We start from the raw sequence: 13,035 nt of genomic DNA, 5'->3' as shown, positions 1-13,035 counted from the left end.
TGACTGCACTTATTTGGTGGGAGGAGAATCAAGAGAAAAGCGGACATCACACGATTGCTCTTTGTCTGTGTCTATTTGTCGAAAACAATAGTAATATTTCCTGCATACACCTGCATAATAGCCACAATGACAAAGGTGGATCCCGGCAGCAGAGAGAAAGGTGGCCATTGGTCCCTTTTGTCCTTTGCCCCCACTTGAGTGACTTAAATCTTTACAATAAAAGTTTTCATTTTTCTGGACATTCTGGTGCATCTTTATGTTCCCATCGAGAATGCAACACATCCTGCTTAGAAATAACTAGGCTTTTAATCAAATATTTCACTTTAAATTGTTTTATTTCTCAGTGATCATTTTAAATGAAATTAATGATCTAGGGTTACATTTTATACCTTTAACTTCTTGTACAATTAGCAGCCTACTATACTATATACAGAATGCTTTGAAGATGGGAAGTAATAAGTGGCCTGTACTCAAGCTCAGCAACCAGATTGGAATCTTTTGGCAAATTTCAGCGCTGAACAATATGATTGGCTGCCTGTGCCAGTCTAAATTGTTCTCTCAGGTTCCGGCGTCGCTGGTGCTCGTTGGTTACCTCAGCAACAGTCTCCTGGGGAAACCAGCCCCTCTGTCTGTCTGAAAGACGGATTCCCTCATACCACCCTTGCCATGGAAAGACAGAAAAACAATGTTGAACAGTGCCTAATCTCTTTAAATTAAATGTGCTTCTAATTTTTTATAGCCTTACCCTCATTTGTTTTGCGTATAACATTGATGACATCAGAGGGTTCTAAACTGAGCTCATCAGCTTGTTTTGCAACATATTGACAGATGCACTGTACCTGAGGGCAATCTAAACACACACACACACACACACACACACACACACACACACACACACACACACACACGTATAAGTATAAGAAGGCAGGGAATTGTTGTTCTGTCCCTCATGCTCCTGAGGCAGGCTTACAGGGACCAGTAGAGCAGAGCTGCTTACCTCAGGTTGGACTGCTGTTTGAATAGGTTCGGACTGGGTTGATGGACTACAAGGATTGTAGTGTCACTGCTATCGAGACACTTAATCCTGAGCTGTAGTAACCCATGGTCAATAATGTGGTTGTAAAGTCTTGTTGACTAGATTATTGTTATGATGCTTTATAAGCTTTAGAGCAGTGGATCCCAGTTCTGCTTCAGTAGCTACCTACACTCCATTTAAGTATTTTGTTCTCCTTTTTAAAACCCCTATTTTAAATCCATTGCCTTCTAGCGTTGCTGTATGTAACTGTTGTTGGAAAATGTCAAAAGTTTCATAAATTTTCATTTTAGTTTTCATATATTAATGTACTCACAGTATTAACAGATTTTTAGAGTTTAAAATTATAGTTTGATTGGCTGAATAATACACACAAAATAATAATACCATGTGGCTGGTGTATCAAAATAAAATCATCAAAATATAAAACAGTGAACGGGTCCATGAATGATTAGCACTAGAATAGATATGCCCTGGTTCTTTGGAAACAATTTTTTCTGCAGAAGCAGACAGGCCCTGTGCACCTGTCTGAGGGAAAGGGAGAACTAGTAGGTGGTAATATACCACCACATCATTATGTGGTTATAAAAGGATGTATGCACTATGTGTACAGTGGAGGTGCTGTGAATGCTGTATGTTCTCACAGCCCAGCTCCCCAATTCCGATTGAAAATAAGGAGACGATTGCTCACTCGTGTTTTTTATATGTGCATCCTAAACTGGGGAATAGGGGATAATTTCTCCTACACTGAAGCTCACCCCAGTCCTCATACACCTTCTCCTTCTGTTCCTCCTGCGTTCCAGTCAGAGATGGGAATGCAGCTATCCACCTGTGCATGTCTGATCTGGAAGGGAGGGGAGGGGGGATAGAAACAGATAAGAAAAAGGGACAAAAGTAAGATGAGGGAAGGAGAACTAGCAATAGTTAAATTATATTCTCAAAAGCTGGTGATAATGCCTGTTATATAAAGGCACTACAGAGTAGCAAATAACCATAGCCCAAAACAACTCTACTCAATCCTAAAACCACTCAATCCTAATCTTGAACCACCCTACTCAACTGTAACCATAAACCATTCTGTTTTATCTCTGGTGGTGTGTTGCTTCACAGCGTATGACTGTTTCTAGGTGGCATGCATGTGCAACTTACTCCGTGTTGGCCTTGAGCAGGCGCTCACAGGTGTTGCCCTGGTGATTCTCTAGTATGGTTAGGCTGAAGGCATGCTCTAGTTGGGGGGCTGGCCCACCCTCAACACCCTGGACTTGCACCAAAGAGCGGTGGGCATGGTCCAGAACGACAAACCGCTCTGGACTCACACTGCTGGAGTGATGGAAACACATGAGCGAATGGAAGAGAGAAATATCATCATTTGTGCTAGACTGCTACTCTGTCACAAGCTAGCCATATTGGTACACTGAAGGTGAATTAGTGAAAATATGGTAAAAGTGAATAGATGGTGAAAGTATAATGTATAGTCGGGTGTAAATAAAAGGTTCTTGCCCCCTGGTGAAATATAATTGCACTTACCTCTTCCTAGCAGTGAGGATGAGGAGGTCATTGAAAAGGAAGATGTAGATGGGTGTAAAGCGGAATCTGAAGCCAAAGAGTGATCCTGCTTTACTGAGCTCCTGCAGCTCACCTTGTTTCTCCAAACAACGTGTTTTAGACACAAGTGGGATGGCCTATTGTGAATATTATAGGATAAAACACAATAGTGTCTAAGGGTTAAGTGTTCATTTAAATCTTATGCAAATGTGTAGATTGCCCTATTTAAGTATGTCAGTCAAGTCAGCTTTATACTACACACTTATTCTGTAGAAAACCTGTTTCTTTGTCTTAAATGTCAAAGCTATGCACGTGTCTGAGTGAGTACAAGCAACCTTGGGTACCAGAAGTTTGAGCTGACCTTTACCCATCTCCATGTGGATGCTGTGGGAGTGTGTAGCTTGCATTGTGGGAGCGTAGTTTGTGTTGTGAGAGTGTGTAGTTTGTGTCGTGTATAGTTTGTGAGTAGGACGTATTATTTGGGCAATGAGTGCGTAGTCTGTGTTACTGTGAAATATGTGCTAAGTGGTTTCACACCTTGAGTTTGTCAAACTCGAGCAAGTTGGCGATGTGCATCAGTTCTTCCATCTGCTTCATCTTCCCCACCTGTGTGTTCGCCTCCCTGATGATCTGACAACAAACACAGCCATGCAAAGAACTGTAGAGTTACAGCTCCCAGTCTCACAAAGATGGAACAATTACCAAGAGTGTCCTGCTGTTACAGGTCTGTTGCTGTTACCACTGTACACATTTTTCTTTTTCTTTTTTTAGATGCAAATAAAAGTTCAAATGGAAAAAATTTTTTATGCAGTTAATAATGTTGTCTTCTCTATTTCTTCCCGGATGTTCTTTGTTTTGTACTCAAAATCAGGTTCATTTATCTTTCAATACTTTAACACACAAAGCTTTAAATAAGCAGCTAGCCTGGCAGCTACAAACATAGAAGGAAGACAGATTAGTGTCGTTCTCACCTCAGAAACAGTAGCAAGAGCTTGGGAAGCTGTGCTTTCCTCATGAGAATCCTCCATTGTCCTCTTCAGAATGCTCTAGAAACATTTCACCACACCACAGAATGCTATAAAACAGACTCTTACACTTCAAACTGCTCTAGACACAATTCAGTATCATATGGCTGAGAGATGTAAAATGTGCATTTTTTAGGGAACAGATAGGTATTTCAATATATGAGTGTGTGTGTGTGTGTGTGTGTGTGTGTGTGTGTGTGTGTGTGTGTGTGAGAGAGAGATAGAGAGAGACCTGGATAAGTATTTGGATAGAGAGAGAAAGAAAGAGACCTGAATGAGCATTTTGATGTGTGTGTGTGGGTGTGGGTGTGTGTGTGTGTGTGAGAGAGAGAGACCTGGATGAGTATTTTGATGTATGTGTGTGTGTGTGTGTGTGTGTGTGTGTGTGTGTGTGTGTGTGTGTGTGTGTGTGTGTGTGTGAGAGAGAGAGAGACCTAGATGAGTATTTTGATGTATGTGTGTGTGTGTGTGTGTGTGTGTGTGTGTGAGAGAGAGAGAGAGAGACCTGGATGAGTATTTTGATGCGCGGGTGTGTGTGTGTGTGAGAGAGAGAGAGAGAGAGACCTGGATGAGTATTTAGATGCGTGTGTGTGTGTAAGAGAGAGACCTGGATGAGTATTTTGATGTATGTGTATGTGTGTGTGTGTGTGTGTGTGTGTGTGTGTGTGAGAGAGAGAGAGAGAGACCTGGATGAGTATTTTGATGCGCGCGCGTGTGTGTGTGTGTGTGTGTGTGTGTGTGTGAGAGAGAGAGAGAGAGAGAGAGAGAGAGACCTGGATGAGTATTTTGATGTATGTATGTATGTGTGTGTGTGTGTGTGTGTGTGTGTGTGTGTGTGTGAGAGAGAGAGAGAGAGAGACCTGGATGAGTATTTTGATGTATGTATGTATGTATGTGTGTGTGTGTGTGTGTGTGTGTGTGTGAGCGTGTGTGTGTGTGAGAGAGAGAGAGAGAGAGAGAGAGAGAGAGAGAGAGAGAGAGAGAGACCTGGATGAGTATTTTGATGCGTGTGATGCGCTGGAAGGGCAGCAGCATGAAAGAGGTGAAGGGGAGGCGTCTGCAGAGTGGAGATTCCTCCAGCCGCCGCATAATCACTGCAAATGCTCGGTTACACTGCCTGAGGTTACACACAAATATACACAGATCAATGCAATCATACCCACACACCAGACACATATAAATAGATGAAAAATTAATAGTATTTAGAGTATACACTGTGTATATAGGTAGAGGCACTGTAGAGTAGATGTGGTGTAGAGTTTAATGTTGAGTAGAGGCAGTATTTAGTGTTTGTGAAGTTTCTGTTAGCATATGATGATGTAGAGGATATGTTGAGAGGAAGCTGTGCTGCAGATAAGGAAATGAAGATTAATTGGCCATGTTGGAACAATACGCAACACACTGTCAGAGAAATGAGAAATAGGAGTAAGTGTGTGTGTGTGTGTGAGAGAGAGAGAGAGAGAGAACATGTATGCATTATATTGTTGTGTCTGTGTGTATTTGTGTTGATATAGGCATGTGTGTATATGTGTGTTCATATATGTGTCTTACATTAGTCTGCTGTAAGTCTTTTCCTGATAAACCTGGTTTCTGACATAATCTATGTAGACAGAAAAGTATTTTTCTGCATGGTGATGAATGATATCACAGATGTCAGATATGAGCACATTCTCATCCACTCTGTCCAGCAGCGCTTGCATAAACCTGAGAGGAGAGGTGTCAGGTAGTAAAGATTTCAACACTGCAAGGACAGGAATATTTATGTACAGCAGTAAAACTCTCCTGAAGGGTAAATCTATTGAAATATTTTGCTCTTTCTCACCTCTCGCTGACCTCATACACCTGCAGAATGTTGGAAAATAGCGACTTCCTGTCATGAATAACCAGTGTATCATCCAATTCTCGTGACCCCAGGAAGTGATCTTTGAGCACTCGAAGTGAGCGCAGATATGAGGCCTCTGAGGTCAATACTTCAAACATACACTAAGACAAAGGTGAAAGGTCGAAGTTTGAAAAGGCACTACAGATGAGAAGAAGATGATTGAAGATTCTTAATCCTGAAAATTTCAGATTTTATGATGACATACTTCTTTCTCTTTTGTGCTCTCTCTCTCTCTCTCTCTTACCTCCTGTCTATGTTTTTCTGTATGAGTGAGTGTCTGCAGTACTCTGCTCTCCTTCACCACAGGAAGCTCTTGCCACAATGTGATCTCCAGCAGCTCATTCCTGGATGGGTTCCCAGTGGCCCCAGTCCCCTGCATCCCCAAACACTCACTCATGCTCTTCCTTTGGGCTTTGGGGCTGTCATCCTGCAACTCAGCTGCTTCCTTGCACACTTTCGCCTGATACATCTGATACAAAGGCTCTGCACACAGCAGTTATACACAGACAGGATTTATTTTACTTTCGATGTCTGATTTCACAATTGATTCTGAGGGCTTCATGATTGTCTCCAGGGGCCTTAGAATTTCAGATTAAAAACAGATTATTCTCATGACATATCTAACATTCCAGATTCCTTTTCATCCTGTTTCTGAGTCAGACTTTTTATGATTATCATAGCAGAAAAAAAATGATGGATTAACATCATCTTCAAGTACAAAACAGTTTGATTATCATCTTACCATAGTCACTGTTTGGCTCCCAGTCATGAGATATCCTACGGGGTTCCTGCTCCTGTTTTCCATTTCTAATAGAAATGGGGGGGGGGGGTACAGAGTAAGGAGTCAGAGGGAGAAGGAGTCAGAAAAAAGAGTGTGATGTCATGACCATCTGAGTATGGATGGGTACATGGACTTATTATGTGCTGGGAATAACGCAGCTACAGTTATGATTAGCCATGACAGCAAAACATCATGGCTAAGCATGAGTTCTGTTATTGGCAATAGATGAACTGGAGAAGTGGTCTTACTTACTCTGTCTCCTCCTTCATTTTTGAATCTTTGTCATCACTTTTCTTTTCCTCTATAAAATTTAAATAAATTAGAAATCCGATAGTTGATGTTTTTATTAATACCCCATATTGGATTATACTAATGCTTATGTTATACTCCTAACCATATAACTATATTTATCATAGCCTTACACACATATTTACCAAACCTTGAATCATGTATGTACAATTATTATTACCATAACTCTAATCATAACCCTATCATGTGCCATAGGCTTGTATGTGCCATAAAACTACCTACATAGAGTTCATATTGATACTGCTTTCATATAATTTACCTTTTAAGTTTGGCTTTCCTGATGGTGGGTTTTTACTTCCCCTATCAAAGCTAGTTGGAGATCTCATTGGTGGGCGACCTCCCCTTGGTGACAGCATATAGGCTAGAACTGGCTGAGTGCACCGCCTCTCTTTCTGATTAGCATGCGCGGTGGAGCATGGCCGTGGGGGAAGCTTGGGCCTGGGCGGTGGAGTTGGGGGACTAGCAGCACTCTCATTGGATGGCTGAAGGTCTAAATACAGAGGCTCCTCAGCAGGGAGTGGCTGGCTGGACTGGGTTTCTGCATGCCCAGTTTCTGAGGAGCACAGGTGGAAAAATGTGTCCATTGTTTCATATTCCGACTCTTTCTCCGCTTCCTTGTGAGGTCCATGATGAAAGCGAAAACTCTGGCAGTTGACGCACTGAGGCATTGTGGGAGATTTTTCAGTGGTTGTGTGTTTGGAAGGCAAAGGCTGGAATGCGTTAGCCAAATGTGTGTTCATCAGCTGTTTGTTCACCAGGTGTGTGGTTTCTTTATTATCGGCATGCACTGTTTTGGTAACCTTGCCCTCTGTCCAGTCAGTTTCTCCTTTTGATAAGTTTATTATTTCCTCTTCCCTCTTTAATGATCCATTAGTTGAAAGCTTCCTGTCCATGCACACACTGTTGTTTTCTTCGGCTTGCAGCGGCACCCACACCAGCTTCATGCCAGGCCTGTGGAGGTGGCAGACACAGTGGCAGTGCTTTTCCTCCAGAGGGCTAGAGTGTGCTGTTGAGCCTTCCTCACACAGCCCTGCACCTGACACAGAGTCCATCTCACTGCCGTCGGGGTCTGTACAGAAAGGGTTAAATCCTTCACTAGTTTTAATTCATTAAAGGAGTTTAAACATTTGCTATAATGCTATTTTTAATTAATTTTATTTCTGATCAGTTTACTTTTGTAGCTTTATTGTTGTCGTAGGATTTATAACTCAAAAGTCACTCACTGTAAAAAATAATCACTGGCATACCTGAGCGACCGGCTTCCTCACACTCAGGTGACAGGTCCTTGTTCCATGACTTTCTTTCCTTGTTCCCTTCTCTCTGCTTAATATCTTGTTTTTTATCTTTTCTCTGTTTCTGTTCATTTTCTCTAGAAGGTGGTACTCCCTTTATTTGGTCTTTCACTGTGCTTTCTGACCACTGAAATACAGCCTGATTGGATGAAGATATCCTTCCATTTCGGCTCAGAGCTTCATTTCCAGTTTCCTCTCTGTTGATGAAGCTGAGAGCCCTCTGCCGGACTGTGCCTGGCTCTATCCTCCTAATGGCCCTGTCCAGCACAGCAGGGCAGGGGATAGCGTTTGGCGACTCCAGCCTTGGTTTAGGAGGGAGGTTTGGTTTCTGAGAGAGAGTAGGCTTCAGAGCCTCCATCTTGTATGTTTGTTTCTTCCTCTAAAATCTGACCTTGACTGGTAATCTTAGGTCCATAGCAGCAGAATCCTGGGGGCTTTCTGTGACAAAAAATGTTGCACCACATTCTTGGTTATAAAAATCCCTTGATTTTACTAGACTGAGAAGCTGGAACACAGGTCAAGGGTGGTTTGTTTATAATTTTTAATTAAATCATTTTTAATTTGGATTTTAAATGCAAAATGTGTTACAGTCTATGCACATATACAAACTGCTTATGTACGTAAAAAGAAACACATAAGGTAAAAACAAATGAAATAATTGTTGGAAGAGTTAAAAATTATTAAGAAGTTTAAAACCTGAAGGTGATATGGTGCTCGGAGCTATTAAAAAACAAGAAAAAAGACAAAATTTTGGAAAATGCTGTAGTCTGTCTTTTATGTTCTCTAAGTAGTAACAGTACTAATAAAGCTATTTATATTTACATCTTCATTTTTAAACAAAAAACTATAATAGAATTCATGAATATAATATTATGCATTAATAAAATAACATTCTTAACATAACATAAAACTTCATTTTAGGAAATTCAAACAAATAAAATATCTAATAAACTATCCATAGTTTATAGTTTATTAACTCTGAAAAAGAAAACATTTAGTCTAAAAACACCTAGAGAGTGGCCCTTCTTAATATTCTCTCTGAAACTTTATTTCAGAGTTCAGAAGAAAAACGCCTTCCACCAAAGGAGTTCCACAGACTGTGTCAACTGAGTGAAATGATTGAAATTGGCTACTATGCTTCAAGAGATCAGCAGGTTATGTCATTGCTAGGCAACATAGGGCTTTAAACATTGTAAACAACATAGTCAATTTGGACTTTAGAAAGTCAATGTGAATCGAAAAAGGACCAGAGAAATATGCTATGACTTTATTTTCCCAGCAAAGAGGATGTTTCTGCTCATCCAAATTCTTACGACTTTTTAGGACAGTTTTCTATTTTGTGTAACTGTGTGGCTAAATTTGGCTGTGCTCCATCACGTCACTTCTTTAACCTGATATACATTGTGTTTGTTATTCCTACTTTAAAAAAAACAAGCATAATAACAACATTTTCTAAAGTCTTAGTTTTGTTGGAAGTGATGTGTTGGAAGTGAGATAATTTGAGAGATCAGAGGGCATGAGTAGCAATTTCTTAGAGAAAGAATTAACAACTGCTTAGGCACATGGCCCAGACTGAATGAAGAATTAATTATAATTAGAGAACTTCACCCCATCACTCATAATAATTACATAAGTAATGTTACTGAGTCAAGTACACATTCAGTTGATATACAGACCTCATTATAACCAGTGAGACTGAACTTCTCAAACTATTGTTTGAATATGTGGCTACTGGGTTGTGTATCTTCAGTAAAACTATAGAATGAATTGCTGGCAGCCAGCTTCTTGGCCAGGATTTTAACACCTGATCCTGTGAGGCAGGGTCCAACCAGTTTATTAACACCCGAGCCCGTGAGGTATATTTTGCTGGCATTTATCTGTCACTATAGATACGACTTGACAGTTAATATCTGAATATTAAAATATGTTAATATTTTCTTTTGTGTTCGGACAGATACAAAGATCACAAAGAAATGAATAGTTGTTACAGTACCTCAGTGTCGTCAGTGTCAAGGAGAGTGAGAGTTTGATGATGTGAGTTGTCTTTTCTTTGAGTTAATAATGGTTACTGCTATCAATGGTTACTTCTCATTTTGGATGGCTGCATTTTCCTTGTCACATGACCTAGGAGAGGAAGTAAGCACACTTCACTATACACAGGGGTGTGGAGACTCACTTCACTATGAGCAGACGTGGAGGAACACACTTCACTATGAGCAGACGTGGAGGAACACACTTCACTATGAGCAGACGTGGAGGAACACACTTCACTATGAGCAGACGTGGAGGAACACACTTCACTATGAGCAGACGTGGAGGAACACACTTCACTATGAGCAGACGTGAAGGAACACACTTCATTATAAGCAGACATGACTTCAAATCCATTTGCATGAGCAGCATGAACAGACTCTTCTGAGGGGCGTAAGAGACAAAAAAAGGTGCTTTCTTGAAAATGGACAAAAACTAGACTAACAAACACTGTAGTGGTAGGTGTGCATTGCTGATGGTGATGTTGGTTTAAGTCAGTGCAGGGGAGAGAGGAAAAGGGGCAGGTCAAGAGTCTGTTGGAATCAGGAACTGAGCTCACCACCACACTGATGTTAGAAATTTCCACTTAAACAAGTAGCCTTAAAAGGGAAACACCAAACCTAACTAAAACTTTCGGTTCAGCATTCTAGTTCAACAACCACTTGTGTTTGAAAACAAAAGAATTGCATAATGCTGCATCAAATTATTTTGTGTGTTTGTGCTTTATATAATGTAGAACTGCACTGATTCTGAAAGACTCAATCATTAAACAACAAAATAATTTTTTTTTAATCTATAAAGTTAATACACATGGCCTCACTCCACCTCTTAGGAACACCCGTTTATCCATTTCCCCCCAAAACCTCGTGGTAATTAGACTAGAACATTCTAGCAGACCTCATGAAGCCTTGCAGATGACAACCAGACGCATGCAGTCCTGTGCTCCTGTTTTTCTATCAATACTTCCTTTAGCTTTACATTGTATTTCCTGTATTCACACTATTGCCTTTTGTCTCCAGGAAAACTTGCATCCAAGCTCAACTGTAAGTCCACACTCAGCTTTGTGTCTAAGCTCACCTATATGTCTAACCACACCTCTGTATCCAACCTCATAGTATCCAACTATATGTGCTATAATAACTGTTATAGCACTAGCTGCATTTGATTTATAATATTTAATATAATATTTAATTTGTTAACGTTTGCTTACATATTTGCCTGGTATGTGTCACGGTTGGTCGGCCGGCTAGCAGGAGGGACACGCCCATTCCTGCTAGGGGTCAAGCCTCTTACCTGCCCTGCTCACAGTCTCCAGAATACTGATTAGGTTCACCTGTTCCCTAAATGCTTTCCCCTTTATTTAAACCCACAGATTCCAGGAGACAGGGCTGCACATTAGTGGTCCTATGACACTTCAGTTAAGAGAAGTCTCCGTGTTCCCATTAAAGGAGGATTGTTGTTTTTGTTAAGTGCGTACATCGTTGAAAAACCGATGGAGAATAAAGAGTATTACTTCGTAACCCCACCTCTCGCTTCCTCTGAGCTGCCAACATCACAGATTTTCAGTATGGACATAGCTGTCTGTGTGGAAATGCCACTGAATTTCTGCACTGTGGTCTCCTGGAACCTCCTGCTACCATCATGGATCCTCCTGTTCTCTTTACTGACCCACCACAAAAATCATGCATTAGAGGAGGGGTTCGGTCTCTCACAGATTCACGCATGGCTTTCTCATGGCTTCTATGGCAACATGTGATCTTTGTTTTGTTTCTGTTCTTGTCTCTACCCTGTGTCTTGTTTCATAAAAGTTATTTTGTGTGTGTCTTATTTACTAGCTAGAGCTGTGGTAAAAAAAAGCCAGAAACAGTAGTGTTGTGTTATACACTACCTGGCCAAAAAAAAGGTCACACACACTAATATTTCGTTGGACCGCCTTTAGCTTTGATTACAGTACGTATTACTGTGGCATCGTTTCCACTAGCTTCTGCAATGTCACAACATTTATTTCTGTCCAAAGTTGCATTAAATTTTCCCCAAGATCTTGTATTGATGATGGGAGATTTGGACCACTGCGCAAAGTCTTCTCCAGCACATTCCAAAGATTCTCAATGGGGTTCAGGTCTGGACTCTGTGGTGGCCAATCAATGTGTGAAAATGATGTCTCATCCTCCCTGAACCACTCTTTCCCAATTAGAGCCCAATGAATCCTGGCATTGTCATCTTGGAATATGCTTGTGTCATCAGGGAAGAAAAAATCCATTGATGGAATAACCTGGTCATTCAGTATATTCAGGTAGTCAGCTAAACTCATTCTTTGGGCACATAACATTGCTGAACCTAGACCTGACCAACTGCAGCAACCCCAGATCATAGCACTGCCCCCACAGGCTTGTACAGTAGGCATTAGGCATGATGGGTGCATCATTTCAGCTGCCTCTCTTCTTACCCTGATCCACCCATCACTCTGGAACAGGTTAAATCTGGACTCATCAGACCTTCTTCCATTGCTCCAGAGTCCAATCTTTATGCTCCCTAGCAAATTAAAGCCGTTTTTGCTGGTTAGCCTCTGACAAGTAGTTTTATTAAGGCTACACAGCTGTTTAGTCCCAATCCCTTGAGTTCCCTTCACATTGTGTGTGTAGAAATGCTCTTACTTTCACTATTAAACATATGCCTGAGTTCTACTGTTGTTTTTCTACGATTTGATTTCACCACACATTTAAGTGATCGCCGATCACGATCATTCAAGATTTTTTTCCAGCCACATTCCTTCCTCAAAAATGATGTTTCCCCACTATCCTTCCACTTTTTAATAATGCATTGGACAGTTCTTAACCCGATTTTAGTAGCTTCAGCAATCTCCTTAGATGTTTACTCTGCTTGATGCATGCCAATAATTTGACCCTTCTGAAACAGATTAACATCTTTTCCACGACCACAGGATGTCTTTTTTTGGCCAGGCAGTGTATGTAGACTGATGCTGGGGTGGACACTAATCCTAACCCATAACTTTGACCTTAACCCTAACACCAACACTGACTTGACTAGGACGTCTGAATCCAGCATTATTTCATAGACCTGCAGTGCGTGTGAATGATTACATCAGTGAGCATAAGTGATTACATCCTGCACAATGA

The 13,035-nt window shown here is 41.0% G+C and overlaps 1 protein-coding gene across 6 annotated transcripts; it reads right to left on the bottom strand.

Moving 5' to 3' along the window:
• Nucleotides 1–316: 316 nt before the first annotated feature.
• arhgef15a (Rho guanine nucleotide exchange factor (GEF) 15) lies at nucleotides 317–9,948 on the bottom strand. Of its 6 annotated transcripts, XM_081720249.1 has the most exons (17): nucleotides 9,861–9,948; nucleotides 8,564–8,587; nucleotides 7,799–8,305; nucleotides 6,835–7,644; nucleotides 6,519–6,567; nucleotides 6,228–6,292; nucleotides 5,730–5,968; nucleotides 5,426–5,586; nucleotides 5,155–5,307; nucleotides 4,591–4,720; nucleotides 3,550–3,624; nucleotides 3,116–3,208; nucleotides 2,561–2,715; nucleotides 2,183–2,353; nucleotides 1,792–1,877; nucleotides 746–850; nucleotides 317–660 (listed from the first exon to the last, which is right to left on the bottom strand). In XM_081720249.1, exons 3-17 carry the CDS (start codon nucleotides 8,223–8,225, stop codon nucleotides 509–511), a joined length of 2,871 nt encoding a protein of 956 aa, XP_081576375.1. In that variant the 5' UTR covers nucleotides 8,226–8,305; nucleotides 8,564–8,587; nucleotides 9,861–9,948; the 3' UTR covers nucleotides 317–508. The 6 variants fall into 6 exon arrangements, with proteins under 6 accessions (XP_081576375.1, XP_081576374.1, XP_081576376.1 ...); XM_081720248.1 differs by lacking the exon at nucleotides 8,564–8,587; XM_081720250.1 differs by lacking the exon at nucleotides 8,564–8,587 and having other exon boundaries at nucleotides 2,183–2,350.
• Nucleotides 9,949–13,035: the final 3,087 nt, after the last annotated feature.

This window comes from Electrophorus electricus, chromosome 8 (assembly GCF_041902795.1).
Source record: "Electrophorus electricus isolate QZ-2024a chromosome 8, ASM4190279v1, whole genome shotgun sequence".
Classification (NCBI taxonomy): domain Eukaryota; kingdom Metazoa; phylum Chordata; class Actinopteri; order Gymnotiformes; family Gymnotidae; genus Electrophorus; species Electrophorus electricus.
This window is presented reverse-complemented; position numbering and strand designations above follow the sequence as displayed.

Coding starts and splice junctions, on each gene's coding strand:
- arhgef15a (XM_081720249.1), bottom strand. CDS start 8,225: ATGGAGGCTCTGAAGCCTACTCTCTCTCAGAAACCAAACCTCCCTCCT. Junction 5,969..6,227: donor GGAGCCAAACAGTGACTATG/GTAAGATGATAA, acceptor TGCTGTGTGCAG/AGCCTTTGTATCAGATGTAT. Junction 2,716..3,115: donor TCGAGTTTGACAAACTCAAG/GTGTGAAACCAC, acceptor TATTCACAATAG/GCCATCCCACTTGTGTCTAA.